This window comes from Rhododendron vialii, chromosome 4a (genome assembly GCF_030253575.1).
Source record: "Rhododendron vialii isolate Sample 1 chromosome 4a, ASM3025357v1".
Lineage (NCBI taxonomy): Eukaryota > Viridiplantae > Streptophyta > Magnoliopsida > Ericales > Ericaceae > Rhododendron > Rhododendron vialii.
In genome coordinates, this window is record NC_080560.1 from 5,531,253 (window position 1) to 5,552,690 (window position 21,438).

General features: G+C 36.4%; 1 protein-coding gene across 2 annotated transcripts; it reads right to left on the minus strand.

Annotated features, from left to right (window-relative positions):
- Positions 1-3,996: 3,996 nt before the first annotated feature.
- LOC131322433 (probable leucine-rich repeat receptor-like serine/threonine-protein kinase At3g14840) lies at positions 3,997-20,627 on the minus strand. Of its 2 annotated transcripts, none has more exons than XM_058353763.1 (24): positions 20,401-20,627; positions 19,499-19,664; positions 18,491-18,562; positions 17,952-18,020; positions 17,758-17,829; positions 17,590-17,661; positions 15,539-15,610; positions 15,367-15,438; positions 15,203-15,274; positions 15,053-15,121; positions 14,894-14,965; positions 13,598-13,669; positions 12,798-12,863; positions 12,075-12,134; positions 11,971-12,006; positions 11,749-11,795; positions 9,508-9,890; positions 8,487-8,685; positions 7,446-7,580; positions 7,031-7,149; positions 6,720-6,930; positions 6,266-6,503; positions 5,493-5,643; positions 3,997-4,640 (listed from the first exon to the last, which is right to left on the minus strand). In XM_058353763.1, exons 1-24 carry the CDS (start codon positions 20,501-20,503, stop codon positions 4,200-4,202), a joined length of 3,069 nt encoding a protein of 1,022 aa, XP_058209746.1. In that variant the 5' UTR covers positions 20,504-20,627; the 3' UTR covers positions 3,997-4,199. The 2 variants fall into 2 exon arrangements, with proteins under 2 accessions (XP_058209746.1, XP_058209747.1); XM_058353764.1 differs by having other exon boundaries at positions 7,446-7,601.
- Positions 20,628-21,438: the final 811 nt, after the last annotated feature.

Sequence of the window (21,438 nt, forward strand, 5' to 3'; positions counted from 1 at the left end):
GTATTTGTCTTATGTTAATTTCTCGTTTATTAATGTTGTAGCTACGCTTCGGATTTTTGCATAAATCAAGTTTATTTTCGTTTTCTTCGGTTAAATCTTTCGCTCCATTTTCTTACCATGTCTAGTCTTTTAGCTGTGTGTGAGTAGTCTTTTGGCTAAGTCTTGGGCTAATCTATCCTAAAGATCTAGGCGGTTATTTGGTTCTCGAAACTTCGGGCTTAAAATCATGGTTTTCGGAATTGGATTAACCTAGCCATTTTGGTCTAAGCGAGGGGTGTTAACTCCTTGGTATGAAGTTTCGTCAAGCGGTCTTGGCAAGCGACGTACCGAGGGCTCGTGGCCTCCTACGTGTTAGATACATTAGCAAAAATAGGTTTGTTTAGTTCAGTCACTACTACAATAAAGCATAACAATCACAGTTATTGACAATGATAGTTAGTCTTCTATCACACTCCTCTTACCGTGATAGATCTGGGTGTGATTGTAAGTCACTCTCTTTTATCACGGTTATAAACTGTGATTGAAAGATAGAAACATTCACACCCAAAGACAGTGATCGTTTCTAGGAAAAACTGAGATGGAAACTCATTTCCGTGTTTTTTTTCGAGTTTTGATCACACTCTTCCTAAAAAACCGTGATTATATGTAGATAACAATCACCACCAAACACTGTGATCTTTCATGTCTAAAAAATGAGATGGAAAATAGTTAGGTGTGATCTTTTCTGTTTTTTAGATCACAGTTTTCGTCTAAAACCGTGATTAAATGTTGTTATCATCACAGTCTGGAAATGTGATTGAAAGATGCTATCTTTTTTTTTTTTTTGTGCATTTAAAAAATGCCCGAATGCCCGAATCTCTAACCAATAATAAATACACGTAAAATATGTATTCAACCCGTAGCTATCTTTTCCAGAACAAAAGACATTGCAATACGAAATATGCATAACTGATATTGCATCTTGCACAAAACAGGTCATAGATAGAAACATCGTGCCGGAAAGCCTACATTTGAATTAACCTACCGTCAATCAAATTTCTGAAAATGCATAAAAAATGCAGAACAAAAGCTTAACAATAAAAAGGACAAAGAAAACTAATTGAACCACAAGCACGGAGTTATGTCCTAAGCTACAACGAATTCTTCATTCTTTGAAGCCAATTTCAAGCACTTCTTCATTCTCTAAAGCCAATTTCAAGCACTTCGTCCCTCAGAGCATGCCTAAATCCACCAGAAAACAAAAAGTAGCAACATCAAGAACTCCAATGCTTAAATCCAGCAGAAAACAAAAAAGTAAAAAACTAACTACATTAGCGACTACATGAAAAAAAAACAAGTCTACATCAGTACAGAGCATGAGAGCAACATATCAGTGACAACAACAATACTAACAAGACCTAATCCCAAGACTGAGGCTACACCATGTCCAGCATTGCTCCTTTTCCTGGAGTTGCTGACAATAGAAGCACAAATAAGAACCCTAGAACTAAGTCAACAGATCCTAGAGAGATCTTCTTTTCTTGTGTGGTAACACTGGAAAGACTTATCTCTCCACCCAAGCAACAACTAGATACTCCAAAAGAAAGAGGACTGTGGGATTGGTCAGTCGAAACGCGTATAAGCAGGCCATGATACTTTGAGTTATTGGATAAAGAAAAAAAATACTCCAAAACAACTTAGCGTAAGCGCGGAGAAGAGCTTAGACTCGAAACTTTTGGGTGATAACAAAGGTGCAGCCACTACTGATGGTGTGTTTCAACTGCGCAGTACATGTGAGTACTTAAAAGCACATGGAAGAAGTAGGTGACAAGAGAAAGCCAGAAAAAAAAATTCTATTGAAAACAATAACTCATGTTTAAATTCTGTTGGATATAAATTTGCGTGAATGAATAGAGCTAACAAAAATCCACGGAAAGAGAACTTACCATTTGTTTCAAGAGAATGAACTTAACACCAAGGACCGATCTCTATCTTTATCCGTTTCTCCCTTTTTGCCTTTCCACAAAGAATTCATTCGGGAGGGGAATGAACACTAATATAATCTCAACCCAAAAAAATCAAACTACAAGCAACTATGAAAACTAGAACAAAAAACTTCTATAAACGGACGCTTTCTCTTAGTTATAGAACTATATACAGGAAATATAACATAAGTACTAGATTTTGTTGATTGATCACTACAATCACGATAAGGATTTTGATGCATTGCTGCAATTTGGGTGCACTCTTGCATCTTCACTCGTGTTTTTTTCCCTCCATACTGCTCTGAGTGTCTGAAGAAAGTAATCCGGGATATCAGTGCAAGTTTAGGACTGAGTTATGGTTCGCTAACCAATTAAGCACTCCCATTTGCTCAATTGATAATTTTCTTGACTCTGGAGCTTTACTCACCACCTCACCATATCACTGACCACTCAATCTTTTCCTTGTATTTTTTCCATATCTTTTACTGGGTCTTATGCATGTTGAGGGTTTGGTTTGGTCATTTGGGTGTTTTTAACTTTTTATTCGGATTCCACCACGAAACACACTCTTGAAATGGACAGTAAATGAGGATGGGCATAAACCTAAAGTGCACAACAATCGTAATCTCCAGGTCGTGGTTGTCAAGTTGTTAATATGTACTTTAGATCTTAAGTACACCATAAATCTATAAGAACTGGAGAAGCCAAAACTTCAAGCGGAGCAAAAAATTTCAAGAGCAATAACTAAAAACCTAAACCAAAATGCTTGCAAACACTTAAACTGCATAAATACTTGTTGATTTGCAAAGAACAGAGAAAATCTTTAGAGAGAGAAGAACAATACCTGTTGGGTTTAGGAATTTTCCATTTCGATTGATCGACTTCTCCATTTGAAGATCGCTCTCTCTCTATCTCTCTCTCTCTCTGATAACAAACTCGCAAAAGGGAGTGCGCCGTTTCTTCCTTCACAGTGGTGGTGGAGAGAGATAAGGCGGCGGCAGCGAGTGAGGATGGGGTGAAGAGGCGGCGGCGAGTGAGGATAGGGATGGGGATGAAACATGTACTGTAAAGGCTAGGAGAATGAGTACTGAGCTTCAACGGGTGAGTGGAAAGGGTAACTAGGGCTTGTTTTGGGCTAATGTGAAATGACGTCATTTTGAGCACATAACTTTCCAATTTGCGCCTAAATGAGAGAAGCAGTGCCCACGCAAAAATTCCGGTTTTTATCACGCCGCAAGGGTGAGGTCTTTTTTTTTTTTTTATCTCACCGCAAGAGTGAGGTCTTAAAGTCTTCTATCACACTGTAAGGGTGAGGTCTTTTTCAATTTATTTCGTCGCAAGAGTGAGATCTATTATCTTGCTCCTTTTCTTGGCTAAGCACCACTTTTTATCTCAGCTTTTGATTTAAACTGAGATTAAAAAGTTAGTCTACAACTTTTTATCACACATTCACTGATAACTGTGATCTTTATAAACCTCCTTAGTGTGGTATTTATCTATTATTGTAGTAGTGCGTTTAATCACATCTTTTGATAAACGTAGTCATTAAAGTTAAATCTTTCGGGCGTGAGCACGAGGTCGTGACTCTCGCTTGAGTTATAATCGAGAACCGGTAGCAGCCTTTGTCAAGGGATAGACGATCCCTAGACTTGCCTCTTTTAAGTTAATTAAGCTCATTTCTAGTCTTTTCCTTAGTTTTCACTTTTAAAGCAAAATCAAGTTGGCCGTCTTGAACGCCGCACTCTACCATATAAACCTACAATCCAAACTAGCTATATTTCGATTCTCTGTGGGTACGATCCCGGACTTTCGGATATTATGCTATCGACGACCTAGCCCTACGCTTGGGGTGTTTCAACCTTATTGGAAGGCGAGGTTCAGAGCCTAAGCAAAGACCAACTCTTATCCTAGCCATTGCTGCCTTGAGAATGGGGTTAACTATATGTCTTGTATTGTTGGGTTGTTATTGACATATATGATGATCTATATGTTCCCAAAAAAAAGTCATTTGTGCAATGACATACAATTTCAATTGATTTGAGAAAAATAGTTCATATTGATAGACATAATAAAGCCAATGGCAATGTGCAGAGTTGCAACGACTTTCCATACATGGGCCTCCCACGTGCATCGCACGTACCCCTCTACTAGTCCCCTAAAAAGGCTTAAAACCGATCGATCAAATTGTAAAAAGAAAACGAAAACATGAAGACCAATAATGTCAGTATCTGGCACTTATCTAATATACTGGTTTTCCAAAACTTTGGAGTCCCAGTTGAGTGGGTAGAGATCACCAGCAGATGCAGAAGAAGCACTGTAGGGGTAGAGATCACCAGCAGACGCAGAAGAAGCAGTGAAGGGTCCGTCAGTCGACACAATCTGAATTTGGCCTTCACTTGTATCAGTCTCAAGGCTTTTTTGAAGCTCAATCATCATTCCCTTCAGTTTCATCTGCTCATTGGAGGCATCCGGATCTGGAACTGGTGACGTCTCGGGGACGGTTCTGCCTTCGAGCATGCTGACAACTGAAGACATTGCAGGCCTAACTGCTGGTGACACGTTGGTGCACATAAGAGCTACATTTATCATCCCTGTGACCTCTATTTTGTTGAAGTCTGAACCCAACTTAGGATCCACCAGCTCCATCATGTTCCCTTTCTGCTTCAAGACAAGTGCCTACGGAGAAATGCTCGTTACATTAGAACTCGAGTCCCAGATATGCATGGGTTTGATTTGAAGAACATTTGTTTTAATGGAGATCAAAGACATGATAGAGGTGACTCTCAATAAAAAGAACATAGACATTACTGCTACGAAGCACAGACAGTATGTGCCTTATCTCTTTCCTTTTTCAATTTTTTTTTCCTTGACACAACTCAGACGCTTGTGTCGTGTGTCTAGACGCAAAATGCTGTTGATTGTATATCTGTACAGTTGTTACTGAGTTCAAAATATTTGTGGTTAGTTGATGAGGTTAGCAAGTTAGTCTTCTTTACTGCATTGTGATGTTAACGATTTGATCTAGTGTCTTGAATCATGTAGCATAACCTTTTTCTTTTTATGTTTAATGAGTATGTACTTTTGGTGGTTTATGCATGTTCGATTTTTTATATACCGAATACAAGTACAGAAACAAATGTGTAATGTGTTGCAATATTCCCATTCGTATCCGAATCTCTTCCTTTTTCCTTTTTTTTTTTTTTGTTGAGAAATACCCTTGGCTTCTGCCCATATCGGCGTCATGTCAATGTGCTCCCTACCTGCATGTATATGTCCCATGTCCAGCTACATGCCTCTAAGCATTACTATAATTTTTATGCTCGCATGCCAACTTGTTTAAGAAGGTTGAGGTATATAGCCTTTCTCTCAAAGCAGAGCAGCAAAATTTGTAAAGTACATCATGTTCCACCCATTTTGATATTTGTATCAATCTAATGATAGAATCCAAATCTGTATCATCATGGTTGATATATCGACGGAAGATGTTGTAACCAAAAATGCAAGATTAGAAAGAAGTAATCAACATACCCAATCAAGAAGATATAAACAGTACTCCTTTGTCCTGTAACTTGTGTTGCTTCTCCCACTGACAATCTCCAATGCGACTATTCCGAAGCTATAAACGTCTGCTTTGTCAGTCAAGTAACCACGCATTGCATACTCAGGTGCCATATATCCGCTGCATGTAAACAATTGTCACGTAGAAGTTTCCTATTATTGAACTGAATAGTGTACATTGTTGCGCGTATTTCCTACCAGCTTAAGCTTTTTGGGCAATTGGTAAATTAAGATGGTCTCACAGCTCCAGTATGGATGCTTTGTATCTCCACGTGCAAGATAGGGTTGCACGTGAGGGAGGGTGTGAGAATAACTTGATATACATTGTTTATCCCATTTTCTAATAGCTTAAGCTTTTGGGACAATTGGTAACTTAATAGCTATATGCATGATATGTGGTCCAGTAATGCTATTTATAGGGAACAACATCATAAAACCACAGCTTATCTCATAAGAGGTTAACCGCGTTTATGGTCAATGCACCTACGAACTATTATAACTAAAAAGGGTTACCCAGTGCACGAGGCTCCTACTACTGCAAGGTTTAGGGAAGGGTTGGATGTACGGAACATTTCTTGCAAGCGGAAAGGTTGTTTCCAGGACTCAAATTTGAACTATTATAATTGGAGAGAGAGAGAGAGAGAGAGAGAGAATATCCACCGGCAACAAAAACTAAAAAGTATGAAAACAAGGGTGAAAACATAAACAATATAGGATGGACTGAATGAAGCATGGGGACTCACTAGGTTCCAGCAATTCTGGTGCTGATGTGGGTATCATCCTCTTCATCAAGTTTGGCCAGACCAAAATCAGAAATCTTTGGGTTAAGATTTTTATCAAGTAGCACATTAGTGGCCTTGATATCTCTGTGGACAATCTTAAGTCTTGATTCTTCATGGAGATAAGCCAAACCTCTAGCTATGCCAATGCAGATCTTGTACCTTGTCGGCCAATCCAATTGCAACTGGCATTCTTTTGGGCCTTTAAATCACCAAATGAACAAGCATATAGACATACGAGTCAGCTAAAAACGGGAAATTTAGGGGGAATTTCCATTCCAACTTTTTAAGGGGCCTTAAAAGTTGGAAGCCTTGAAATGAACTGACGAAAGGTTACAGAACAAGTATTACATTCTAAATATGTATGTGCATGGATGCTATAATATTGAAAGAAGCTGAATAAAGATTTAGAGTTTACCAAACAAAGCACGTGCAAGACTATTGTTCTCCATGTATTCATATACCAGCAACAATTGATTTCCCTCGATACAACATCCATACAGCTTTACAAGATGAGGGTGTTGCAGAGCAGAAATCATTCCTATTTCATTCACAAACTCTCGATTTCCTTGCTTTGATTTGGAAGAAAGCTGCTTGACAGCAATTACAGTGCCATCTAATAGAAGTCCCTACGGTTCAAGGATTTTTCACATTAGACAGGATGCATTACAATACTTAGATGTGACGATGAATTACGGGAGAATAATCTGAGTACGTCCTGTAGGATACCTTGAATACTGAACCAAAACCGCCTTCTCCGATCTTATTAGCTTCATCAAAATTATTTGTGGCAGCTTTGATTTGCCTCAAGGTAAATGAACCAGTCTGCAGGTCTAGACCCATTAGATCTGTTAAACAAGCCAAGTAAGTTAAGTAGAATTCATATAGGAAAAAATGTCAAGCCATAATCCTAATATTCGAGTGTGCTAGTGAAGTGCTGAATGTTTTGATATCTGAACGATGCTTTGAACATGAATTATCTTTAAACAAGTTGAGATGCATGAAGACATCATTGTAAGGTTACATACTAGTCAAGGGACAAAAGATTTGAATAAAAACCGAGAAATATCAGATAAGTCAGAAAGATGGAAAATGGACATGGTAAGGAAATATCTATGCAGTACAATTTTACTGTATCAAATACCTTGATCCATTGTGTCTTTACGGATTAGAAATCCTCTCCACCAAAGAATACCAAGAAGCAGGATGATAACAAAAGCTGTCGCAGCCACGATACCCACCACAGCGCCTGCAGATATTCCTTTTGTATGTCCTGAACCTTCTGGTGGCTGTTTATAATCTGCATAGAGGAGGGAAAAAATGAAAAATGAGATAATATAAGAGGTTTTGACTTTGCACAATGGCAATAGCTATTTGCCACAAAAAAATGTGTGGTAAGGATTTCAGATTTCTTCCTACAACCTTTCCCACACCCTGCAAGTGCAAGAGATTTGTGCATTGGGATGACCGATAATATGATACTATTAATTACGGTGATAAACAGTTTAATGAGCACAAATTTACTACTACCGATAATAAATTTAATTCCAGGTGAAATGAGTTACTTCACACATGCACCCTTTAACATGTTCGTATGCATTTCAAAAGATGTATGAAACCTTTTAGCCAGTAATCTATTAACACAAAGTTATGTTTGCTAATGAGATGCCTTGAAAGCTGAAACTAAGGTACCCAAATTAACACCTAATTTTGAATTGTTTGGTTAAACATTCCAGTGAGACAGTATCAGCCAAAGGATAAAAGCATATCCATTTGTCTAATGAATGTGAAACGATCTCTGTTTATGTCATGGCTAGTTATCTACTTCTACAGATTACAGCCTAGCTATGAAAACAAGATCAACAAAAAAAAGCGTTCCATTATGTTCATGGAAATTCATAGTGAACAATTTTACCCTTGACTGGAGTTCATCTCTTAACATCCCAAAGTTTTGGAAAGAAGAGAGCAAAAAGGTCAAGGGAACATTTCATACGATATTATGAATAATTCCACATGGTTCCCCATAAATCCACCATGAAAAAAGACTTTATTTTCCTTAATTCATCTCCTTGATGTCAACAACCGATTAGCACATCTAAAAATAGTGAACACATTTTCTGTCCCAAACATTATCCCAAGAAATCACAAAGAAACTTGAAGTCCAAAAGAGTTCTATTCAGCTTACCAGGGTTGTCCACAGAAATAGCTGAAATGAGAGGACCATAAACTCCTCTAACGGGGAGACCGGTTGTCCCTTTTCCGGCCCAATACAAGCGGATCTCCAGTGTACCATTAGTCACATTTGCAGTATAATTTTTTATGACTTCCTTACCAATGCCTCCTGCTTCATCCACAATGTTAAAATCCTTCTGCACTCGCTTTCCCTACAACAATTTTCTTATGAGGTCATATGTTGTTTTGTTAAGCTTTCTTGATTTTTAAAAACTATTGAATTCGCATCCATGAGAGCCGAGAGGTGAAACACTCCCTCTATACCTCAGTTTTAGTCCTCTATTCCATTTTCTTCCTCCTTACCAACTCACAAAACCTTTGTTTATCTAATTTTAAAACTTACCTTCATAAGTGATGATAAAAGTATTAACAAATGAGAGTAAAAGGGATTTGTTGGAATCAATGCTACGAAATTTGAACTCAATTACACTAATCACATGCTCCCTCAAGAAGTTGCATCTCACAAAAGGGACTAGCAGAATGGGATAGAGGGAGTACTAAATTGCATGCAAATTTAATCTTCTTCTAAAATTAAAAATCCACATAATTAGAAAGAACCTTCTGGGTTCCGGAAGCATGATTCGGCTTTGATTTACTGCTTCGCTAAGTTAGTAAGGGCCTGGGGGGGAGTGCCCCAAAACCTAGACAAAGACATTACGGTAATTGGTGATATAAAATCCTAGGATATATTATGTACTATACGCAACCAATATAACTAGTACATTCATTCATTCGATAAATAGTGAAAACTGGTGAGCTGTGGATGTACCCAATTTCCCCATGGGAGAATCACGTGAACTTTCTGCATCGCACTTTTCTGTTTATGTTCTTTGCTTGATTAATTCTTCATGCGATGTTGTGTGTGTGTGTGTGTGTTAGGTCGATTCCACAACAGAACTCACTCACTTAACAGTACCTATTCTGCAACATTGAACCAAGAAAAGGAGGGGGAAAAAACAGAAAATGAAACTTACCTGAATGTAAATGTCAAATATACGTCTTCCAAGGCTGCTAAAGGTTTTGCCATCATTGAACATAATTTCTGCAAAGTGAAGGTTTACGGTGTAGTTTCCATTTACTAGACAGAACCCATAGTACGTCAGTGATATGGGCGAAATCCGTGCATCCTTGTACAACTCGGAATTTTTCATAGAAAGTATTGATGAATTTGTCAAAGTAAAAGACTTTTTAGTGCGATTATCCTCCATGAAGTTGCCAGTGCTACTAAATGCCCAGTTTGTTGTACTTCGGTAATTTGAATTTGCAGGCCCACCTTGATCTTCATCATCTTCATATGTCATATTTCCATTAAGAGATACTTTTTGACCACCGCAATTTATGTGGAATGAAGACCAATCTGATAAAACATAACATGATCATGTCTACCGTTTAATAAATAGCATAGAACTTTCTAAAGAGAGGCTTTGCCATACCAAACAACAAAGGTTCTTCTAAACTCCAAGTTCTATGAATGTGTTTGACAAAATAGCTACAATTTACATACAGGTTTTTAAATTTTGAGACACATCATGGAAGCTCCTAGCACATTACGTAAACAACGCAAGCACATCACAATAGAAACCATATCTAGATGATAATAATCGGTGATAAGAGGGTTACCCTTGGAGGCTTGAAATGTGTAACACCCTTTACTTATGAGGTGCTTTAATGTTATACTTTAGTAACTTAAAGGGCCGAAGTGTAATTTTTTTTCCAAGTATTGTGCATGTGTGCCGTGTGTGTGTTTTTTTTCATTGAAAAAAAAAAAGAAGAAACCCGAAGGGGAAGGTTGCTCTTCGTTAGAAGAGAGAGAGAGAGAGCGGGGGGGGGGGGGGGGCGTGGGAGATTGAAACCTTAATTATGGTAAGTAACTTCTAATTCCTACGTATGGTAATTAATTTACAGGTTCTTGTGTTTGAATTGTTTGGGGGTTCTGAAAGCAAGTGGGTTTTGGGTGCCCTAGAAATCAAATTTGTACAATTCATTGTCTCTTTTTCCTTATGAACTGATATTTGTGATTAGAAGCAATAGAATTTAATGCTAAGAATTGATCTTGGTACTAGGTTGCCGAAAATATTAAAATCTGAATTCTTGTTTGCTGGAACGGCACCTTAGAGCAAGAAGCATGATCTATGAACTGAAAATTATGGTTTAAAGTGCAGGAAATTGATCTAAACGTGCTGGAAACTAAAGTTAGGTACAGGAAATATGAATTTAAGGTGCAGAATCTGTGTATAGGTTGCTGAAAGTAGTCTTTGAAATGTCGAAAAACGCTTTTATGCCTTAAATTATTGGTTGTGTGCCCGGTGTTGCTTTTAATTGCTTGATTAACTGTTTGACAAGTTGGGATTATCTTTAGGCTGTATATTTAATATGGGATTGCATCCATGTTTCGTAAACACTCCCAGATTCCATTATGGAATCCAGTTTTTGCAGGCATTGTAGATATCCACTGCTGATCGTCATGTGGTTGTACCCTCGCTTAGGGTAGCGTGTCGAGGTGGTTGGACGAGTTTTGGCGTGATGCTGTAGATAGGGGTGTAGTTGCAGCCTATGTTAATATTTAGTTCATTGTATAGTTAATTTGCTTTGTTGAGACTTTCGCTGTGTTTGTAAGAACGTTATATTTTGTGTGTTATCAATAAAATGTCTGTTGATTAACGTAATTGCTAGAACTCAAATTATAGGAATGGGTTGGTGGTTGATGTTGCACCCTCGCGTCGGATTGGGCTCATTAGAGTGCTAGCCCAGGGTGAGGTGTGACAAAATGTTCCAGCCTTTCTTCAGAAAGTATGAACAAGTAGAGAGAGAGACAAGTAACGCTTGTGATGGACATTTTCTTTACATTTAAAGAATCAAAATATCCGAGAAGGATATAACAAGATTGTAGCTGTGTATAAATGTGGTATAATTGTATTTAAAATAGGAATACGTTCATCTTCTATAATAGGCATATTTGGTTGCACGCTTTGTAAGTTTCAATCATGGTCTGCATTTCAGATACATAATTAGGAATCCATTTCAATGTCCACAGTGTCGAACATACTATTTTAAGGATTTGTCTATGTCCACAAATTCATGTCAAGTTGGGTGCATGTCCCATGTCTACTCCTATGCTACTTACGTCTTTCTTTATAGTACAAATGACAACATGAATTACCAATAGCGATGACATCAAAACAGCAGTCTACAGAATGAAAATATTTTTAACTTACTTTTATTGCAGGGAAAGTCTCTCAAGCTCAAACAGGGGGCATTTCCACTGGAAAAACAATATGAGATCTTGAATTATTCAGCATTATACCTTACACTTCTAGGAGAGACGCAAACAAGAAATAAACTGTAGCAATAATACTTACCCCCATAAAAAATTGAAGCGACAATGAAACAAATTATGCAAGCAACAGAATTACCATGATCAAGGTTTAGGAACTTACGAAAAATTACCCTTTGAAGAGCTTCCAAACAAGTTCCTGTAGTGAAATGGAGAAAGTGAATACCTCACGTATCGTATTACAATGACTGAGTAATAAGATCTTACGTATTCCCCTGTGGGCAAACTTGGGACGTCTCAAAGCTAAAGTTGTTATATGAAAGATCACTGCATAAAGAATTCACACCGTGATTTACCCATTAGTTGAATGTCACGAAAGATAGGAATACGTTCATGCATTTAAGAAGATAACATAATTAGAACGAAAGTAACAGCTTGGCCTTCTAATCAAGTAATTTTGCCCCAAGTATTTCCTCACCAACAATATCAGCCTTCAGGGTAGAAAAATACTAAACATCTAAGTGTTGACTTCCCATTCAATTTATCTAGTGTACTAGAATTGTTTGCCCAGCCATGTCAATTAATCGCTTGAAATCTTAATTGCTATATGCACCACCCTGATACAATAAAGGGCCGCAATATTGTATTTCTGTCAATGCTTCTAACATTTTGATGCCCTATTTCAGCTTCTGCTATAGATAAGTATGCAAATGAGAACGGCTGTCCAAAAATGCATTTAAGATATTCTCAAGAGAAGTAAAGCTTAATTAGAAACTAGGAATGCATTCTTTCATAGAATGACCAAGACCATAAGGTATTAATAATCTATATCTTCAGACACTTAAATGGTTTATCGATCAAAAATGCACTTCACACCCACCAGAAAGACCAAATGCAAAGAAACTAATACGTAATTTACAGTGTGACAGCAGGAGAATTGAATATTGCATAACATAGACATGATAAAAGTAGTTTAGGAAGCTAACTTACATGTACTTTCGAGTTGCCAGCATCCAAGGAAGCACAGATCCATTTAGTAAGTTCCCAGTTAAATACCTACAACGAAAACCAGTCTTAATGATTCACTCTGGCTATGTGCTTTTTCACGTACAAGAGCACGAGTATTGTGGCGAAAAATAAATCATGAATCAAACAATTGTCTATATGAAGTTATTAACAATGCAAGCATTTCAAAATGGAACACTTGATACATGCATTTTGACTTACTATTCGTTGAATTTGGCTCCAAGTTTGGGATTGCAAGCCCAAATCCTACTTTTGGCCATGGATACTAAACTTAAAAACATATTAAGCATGATCAATTGATAAGACAGTCAAGAATTGTCGATAGTTGAAAACTAACTTCTTCTTGATCAAATACGGAATTGATTCTTCCCTTGAAATTATCTGCTATAAAACAAGTGTCCTCCTCATTGAAGACAATATAAAGTAAACCTAATTTAGCCTCAAAAGTGACTCTATTTTTGTTGTACATGCAGAATAGGAGAGTCCCTTTCTTTTCTTCTCTATTGCAGACAAAAGTTAGTATTATGAGATTCTAGCTCTTCTGGAGGCTCACAAAGCGCCTAATTATCTACATCTTGATTCTCATGTTACAGGTGTTGACTTGTTGGATAAAGAAGGGTGCATGGTTACTTTGGGCCGCTGTCAAGTTCTCTAATTAAATTTGCTACAGGTATAGATTGAATTGTACAATCATTTTCAAATGGTACCAGTTGGCCAATAAAATAAAGAATACTAAAAAGTATATAAGATGTTGGTATCCATACATATTATCTATTTTTGACAGATCAATGAAATTGCTCGGAATCTCCCCACTCAGGTTGTTAAAGCTCAAGTCTCTGCAAGAAAAATAACTAGACGTTAAGAATCAAAATGATTTCAATTCTCACAAAGCTGGCATATGTTTCAATTCTCACAAAGCTGGCATACTGTAGTCATCTTCAACCACAGTTGCGTCCATTATTTCACTTGGTAGTTTATAAAAGGCTAAATTTCACCTACCTCCCTAGAGGTCTTTGGCAAATACTAGCGTTTCTAAAATTGCACTGACCTCCCCTATCAGTCTTGTAGGGTAACTTCTATTAACGGAAATTGTTAATTTACTTTTCTACCCCTTCAATGACCTCCCATGAGATTTGTAATAATAACATATACCTCTCCTGAAAAAAAAAATCTTTTCTTATGTAATTTCTTACACTTTTTGTTTATTATTCACTAACAAGTCAAGGAAATTGATTGAATATTGAGTTAACATGTTATCAACTATTATAATTAGACCCACACGTGATTTATAATTGTTAGAAGAATTTTTTAAATAGTTTTTAGATATTTAATAACTTAAACAGCATATTAAGACATCCATATTAGTGCAAATTAAAAAGTTATGCACGAGAGTATTTTTATTTTTATCTACAATGTGTTTCTCCCTTGTCTCATTTTCTTTAACCGTGGCAACTAAATTCATGATAAAAATGAAGGAGGGTTGTTTTTTTTTCTTAGTTGAATTTTACAAACGAGTCTTGTATAAATCTCACAATAATAAAATGAACGAGTGTTGTTTCTCCCTTGTTTTTTTATGTTCCTACATATGTATAAAACTCTTTTAAGAAATAATGATTGGGAACATTAATGTCTTTTAAATTGAGTTTAGAAGGGCATTCATGTCAAACCATCATTCTAAAAGTGTAAAATGGGTAAAAAGAACAGGTTTAGTTGGTGACGTCACCGATTTCCAGTACTTAGTAATGGTCTCCTAATGGCATGGGGGAATCTGCAAGCGACAACTACAGCAGAGGGGAGGTCAGTGCAATTTCAAAAACATCAGGGGAGGTTTCTGTATTTGTCAAAAACCGGAGGGGATATGTAAGTGAAATTTACCCTTTATAAAAGTATTGTGCACAAAATGAGTGGGATGAACTCTATCTATCAATGGCTTGTTATGAACTTCTGAGAGTTTCGAAGATACAAACAATTCTCCACGACGCTATCGGGCAAGGGGCCTTTAAAGAGAAGTTACCAGTTATATGCAAATAAAAAAGTGGAAAAGGCATATATTTACTAACAATAGCTTCAAGTTTGTCATTGTTCCGAGGTATTTAGGTAAGGGGCCACTAATATTGCAACTCCTCAAAATCCTGCAACACAAACAACTCATAGCACTTCAAATCAGCAACAAACTGGTATATCCTTTAAAGAGGGTTCCAAAGAAGAAATCAACTTACAATGTCTTCAGGCTTGTCAAATTAACGGAGGGAAAAGATGGTTGGGAACCATTTAAATCACTGATTCTCCTGCATTTAAAAAAGAATCAACCATACAATATTGTGGCACGCGTAAAAGCCATGGGATTAGATGGTTCTGCTTTCACTCACAAGTCGGATAATTTTGTCAAAAGATGAATGCCAGGAGGAATTGGTCCATCCAAACCACTACCTTGAATATCTCTGCATACATCAGGATCGAAACAGAAACAAGGTCAAGTAAATATTCTAAAGCTAAACAACCATTGAATAAATCAAAAAGGTCAAACACTCACAATCTGGTGAGATTTATCCAGTTTTGGATGAAATCTGGTATCTTTCCAGTAAAGTAGTTGCTACCGATCCGACTGCATTAAACTAAGGAATTAATTGATAATTCAAAGGAATTTCAAAAGCCATGCCTAATTTAAGAATTCCAAATTTTGAATTGATAGAAAATGAACTTACAAGTCCTTCAAAGTACTAAGCTTCGCAAGTTCTTTCGGAAGCTCCTCGGTAAAATTGTTTGAAGTCAAATGCCTTCAACAATAAAATGCAGCCAACCAGTGATCAATTGTTCTTAAAAATCTAGGCTATATAACATGGAATCTCAAAGTAATTACCCATGTCGGTGAAAGTTTGGTAAGGGTGTGGGATGCGTATCCAACAGTACTAGATCAGATCACGATATTTCAATCCTCTAATTTCATGATACTTTTTGAAATAGGAATTGCGTGTTGCTTTCTTTATCCCATTTGATTTGAAGTACATTTCTCAATAACTTCCCAACATATAATCTAGGAGACTAGAGTACCATGCATTATATATACAAAGGCTCCATTTGTCCCATATTATTTGTCTATTTTCCCATAATAAAGGGAAAAATTTCAAAATACCCCCCAATCTTTACACCAAAATTCAATTAGACTCTCAATCTTTTAAAAACTTCAAATTTACTCCATAAGTTATCTTCCGTTAATCAAAACGCCCCCTTCCGTCCGAATGACTAACAGATTTTTTTTAAAACTCCGTTAAATAGCGTCCCGATCGAATTTCGATGATCTGAGCCTCTCAATGTGTTCAAAATATGATTTTAAGGGTACCTACGAGAAATCAGTAAAAAAAATGATCGGAAAGGACTTCATCTAAACAGTTTTTTATTGAACTATTCAATAAAAAACTGTTCAAATGAAGCCCTTCCCAATCAATTTTTTGTTGATTTATCGTGGGTACCCTTAAAATCACATTTTAATCATATTGAGCAGCGCAGATCATTGAAATTCGATTGGGAAAGAGGAGGTGCGGATCGATCCGGATTTTGTTCAAGTCCGAACGTCCAGATTTTGCTTCAGTCTGCACCTCCCCTTTTCCGATAAAAAATTTCAATAATCCGAGCCGCTCAATGTGATTAGAACTTGATTTTAAAGGTACCCGTAAGAAATCAACAAAAAAAAATGATTGGAAAGGGCTTCATTTGAACCGTTTTCATTGAACTATTCAAAAAAAATTGTTCATATGAAGCCCTTCCCGATCATTTTTTTTGCTGATTTCTCGCTAGTACCCTTAAAATCACGTTTTGAACACATTGAGCAGCTCGGATCATCGAAATTCGATTGGGACGCTATTTAATAGAGCTTTTAACAAAATCCATTAGTAGTTCGGACGAAAGGGGGTGTTTTGATTTAACGGAAGATAACGTTGGAAGTAAAATTGAAATTTTTAAAAGATTGGGAGTCTAATTGAATTTTAGGGTAAAGGTTGGGGGGTATTTAAAATTTTCCCTAAATAGAAGGAATCAACAAGTTAATGCATTTTGGTGAGAAAAATTACAAAAACGAACTCACATAAGTATACTATTTGTTGATCTAATTGAAGATCCGAGTATCGAAAATAGACAATGTACAAATAATATGGTATGGAGGATTAACTATGGAAGACCTGTTTCCGTCCATACTAAAATGAACACATATCGCGATAACCTAAGACATAAGATTTAAAGGTTTGAGGCTTAGACACACAATCACACCTGATAAGAATGTAAAATAGCTAAAAGCTAAAGTTGTTAGAGGGAGGTGCGTATGGCAATAAATGTAAACAGTTTTTTCATATTTAGGATCACATGAAAAGGCCATCCTTGGTGAGTATAAAGTAGCCTTTCACACTGGGGCCACCCGTTGGGTCTTCCCTCCACACTATCATTATACCATTTGAGCAAATCTACTAACACATCAAAGTGTGTAACAACATGCAAATGTGGCACTACATCATTGGTGATTGCAAAATGGTTATTGACCCAATTGCAGTGTCAGGTGCATTCGCTGACTTTCTCATACAATGTATGTTGTTCAAAAAGAATGGTTTCATTCTTGTTATTTTCTAGTCGTTCCAAAGTCGTATTCGATATCCGACAAGTTGCTCTTGCTCTGATAGAGACTACTGAAAATGTTACCGTAATCGAGTATATCCAACATTGTAAAAATAAAATAAAAATAAATACACCAAGCCAACATGGGTCTTACAGTTTCCATAAGAGAGGAAGACTCCCAAGCTTTGGAGGAATTGGTCCAGACAACTGATTGAACTCCAGGCTTCTACAAATATCAAAATTCATAACCTAAGCAATTTAAATCAATTAATATTTCCACATCAATAATCATGAATTGAAATGCGTAAACAGATTATTTTACAGAGTTGCAAGCGTGCCGATGTTTCCAAACTCCATTGGGATTGGACCAGTTAATCGGTTTCCAAGGAGGGAGCTGCATTTTGACAAATAAGGAATCAAGAACAAGAAAGTCCTCAAGATACGATACATAAACATGTAAACATTTAAGTATTCGCATAGAGAGAGATAAAAAAAAAAAAAACTGGTGATACATACATGTTGATAAGTTTCATGGAACCCCATTGTGGAGGGATTGTACCGTTGAGGTAGTTGCGAGAGAGATCACTGTGGGAATAAGAGTGCAAATGCTTGTCAAATACGTAAAAGCTTTTGATGGGTTTAGAAAAATAGAGGAAATGAGGTCAAAGAATTAGCCAAAATTATTATAGTTTTAAGGGAGAGGTGAAAATTCATCATGTCAGGGCAGTAATGAAAATTCCAGCTAGATTAAGGGACAACCACTGAAAGGGAGGTTATTAATCTAAATCTTAAGGGAGGTCAACGTAATTTACCTGAATTTAAAATGTAAAAAATTAAGAAATTGAAAAGTAAAAAACTACTAAAAAAATTAAAAAAAAAACACAAAAGACAAAAAATAATAATTAGAAACAACTGTCATTAATGTAATTGCTCTCTCGAATAATTACACGAAAAAAAATTTGACTGAAAACCATACTGTATTGTACTGGCCATATTTATGACAAATTAATTTAGATCGTACCGTTTATTATGGGTATGACATATGGGTTACTTACATATCTTCGAGGTAAGTGAGTCTCGCCAATTCTGGTGGGAGCGTGCCCTGAAGATCCTGTGCTTTCAATGCTCTGCATTTCACCAATATTTGAGTATGGTTAATTATTGAGATGATAATTGTCTGTTTAAATTGGCTAATTTGTATTCTTTCTAAGATTGTTTATATTTGATTTGGTTAATACTAGTAGGAATTAGCATAGAATTCGACAATGTTTATTGATAGGGTTGATAAACGAGTTGAGTTATTTGAAGTCGAGTTTGTTTCGTTAAAAGCTCGTTCATCGACTTATTTTTATAAACAAACATAAGCTTCAATTATTTTGAAATTTCACTTTAGCTTTCGAAGAGGTCTGCACACACCTCGTTTGACTCATGATTTATAAAAAGATTAAATTACCTAAGATTGAATTACTTGAAGCTCATTCAAAATGAACAATTCTAAATAGTATTTTTAGATAGGGAACTTAACGAGTTTTAGAAATAAGTTCAAATACTACTAAAATTCGTTAAGTTGCCAGGAAAAGATATCCCGTCCAAATGACTTTTGGCGCGGCAATCTCAACAAAATGAACCATTTTGGTCATTGTTTAGGTCCACAAAAGCTCAAGAGTTGAGAAGCATACTGAATCAAATGATCCCTCACATGATTCCTTACGTGACGCAAAACGGGATAGTGGTCACATGTTATTTGACGATCAAAACAGTTTCTTTTGTAAGTCTCGTGTTTTTAACGTCCGTGCAAAAATCAAGTTCACTGAACATTCGTAATCATTGGAACGAGTCACATTTGTGACAAGAGAAGTAGAAAAACTCTGATTGTCTATTTTTCTTCAAACAAGTATTTACCGATATACTATACTTTTTGCATAGTTGTTAAAGATTCTCATTTTGCACACATAGGAATCATACGACGGATCATCACGATCTTTGTCTCGCGAGAATACTAGACTGGATTGGATCCACTCAGTCCAAGAAACAGAGTATGTGAGAGAGAGAGAGAGAGAGACATGCGAATAATGTTGCAGACGGTGCCATTGCAAGTACAGTTGACCGAATCCTCAAAACCAAATTTATCTAGGTCGGGGTTCTTGGTGGAATAATTACAGGGATCAGCACCCACACCGAAATTCCAAGTCTTCCCCAATGTCTTCCCAATTTCGTACAATGCTTCCACTGTAAAAAAAAAAATTTATATATGTGTTGAATTAAACCCACAATTTATTGTCTGTTGATAATTTCCAGAACCAATTTACAAACAAATTAGCACCACACTAAATATCGGATATATAAACAGCCATTATTTTCCTTTCTTATTCGTTTTCGCGGAATGGTTTTTTTTTTTTCCTAGAAAAATGATCTAGTTTCCAGAAAATTATGAAAAAATTGTAAGTTTCAAGAATCATCAACCAAACAAGTTTCCAAGAAAAATTGGGTAAATAAAACAGAGTACAACAAAACAACAGAAAATTTCTATTCTTTTGTTTAATGTACTTGGTTATGAGAGAAGAAAACTAAAGATATTTCTCGACAAAATCTTTTGGATAAACAAATCTGGAAAGCAGAGTTACAAAAACACAAAGGAAAACTTTTCTTCTTTTTATTTTACTTGGGTTGTGAAAGAAGAAAATTAAAGATCTTTCTCGAGGAAATCTAGTTTCTTTTTCTCATTTTTCTTTGCTTATAATTATCCAAAAGTTATGTTTGAAACTTGTAAAAGCCACGCCAAAGAAAAGAAAGAAAAAATAAATGGAATCTAAAACAGAGGAAAGTCATGGGGAAAGTACAACAATTTCCCCCTGTTGTATGTGGAAAAAAAAACAGGGATATGGAAAACAATCAAGAAAAAAGCAGAAAACATAAATTTTAAATCTCTCTCTTGAATAAATGAAATATAATTATGTTTGAATACCTTCTTCGAGGGGAAGACGAGTGGCTGCCGAGGCAAAAGTTGTGAAGGAAATGAATAATATTCCAATGGCTAATGAAGCAAAATTTCGTGGGAATATCCTCATGATATGTTACTTCGGAGAGGAATGAGAGCTTCAGTACTGGATCTTGCAGTATATAATATCTGACTGTGAAGACTATATATATAGTCCTATTCTTTTTTACTGCCAGGTGATTAGGGGAGAGAGAGAGAGGGGCGGGGCAGGGGGTTTTCGAGTCCATACTTGATTATGAGAGTATAAGAGATCGGAATTAATTATGACCTTATATCCCTATAGGATAAAATGATCAAAAAATAAGATCTTCGCACCAGTTCAAAAAGATTGAATATTGAAGTATTTAATTTTTTTAGACTGTTTATATATTAATTATAAAAGCCCTAGAAACAAAATTAATCATCATTCTGTAAAATAATATGATCTTAAAAATAAAATTTTTTCACTAATTCAAACAAATTATAAATTGGAGCACTTAATTTTTCTAAAACTGTTTAATACTCCATATATAAAGAACAAGAGAGGATGAGAGAGTGATTGGGAGAGAGAAAAAGTAATATTTTAATGGATAACTCTTTAACATAAAAATAATATTTTAATGGTCAAAATAATCCATACAATAAAAAGAGGAGCAAAAGATAAAAGTATGGGAGAGGGGAGCAAAAGGTGAACGAATGGCCTGTCTAACTACTGACTAGGCCCCAAGCGACGACGTTTTCAGGCGCTGCTTTTTTCATCGCTTTCCAAGCACTGCAGGGACTCGGCCTCCCCGGGGAAATTCGGGTAGCACCTTAGAAAGACTGTCATTTGCAGCGCCCTAAAAACTATGTACTCCTATTCCTTCTGAATGGTCAAGGTTTTTTTTTTTTTGCTGATCAAAAAATAAACTTAAGCCATCCAAAAAGAATTCGGGTCCCTGTAGGCTGTAGCGCCCTAGAAAGACTGCCATTTGCAACGTGCCCAAAACTACATATATAGTTTTGGGGGCATGTTAGGCCATCTAG

Coding starts and splice junctions, on each gene's coding strand:
- LOC131322433 (XM_058353764.1), bottom strand. CDS start 20,503: ATGAGGATATTCCCACGAAATTTTGCTTCATTAGCCATTGGAATATTA. Junction 17,830..17,951: donor TCCATGAAACTTATCAACAT/GTATGTATCACC, acceptor GTCAAAATGCAG/CTCCCTCCTTGGAAACCGAT. Junction 14,966..15,052: donor TTGACAAGCCTGAAGACATT/GTAAGTTGATTT, acceptor TTTGTGTTGCAG/GATTTTGAGGAGTTGCAATA.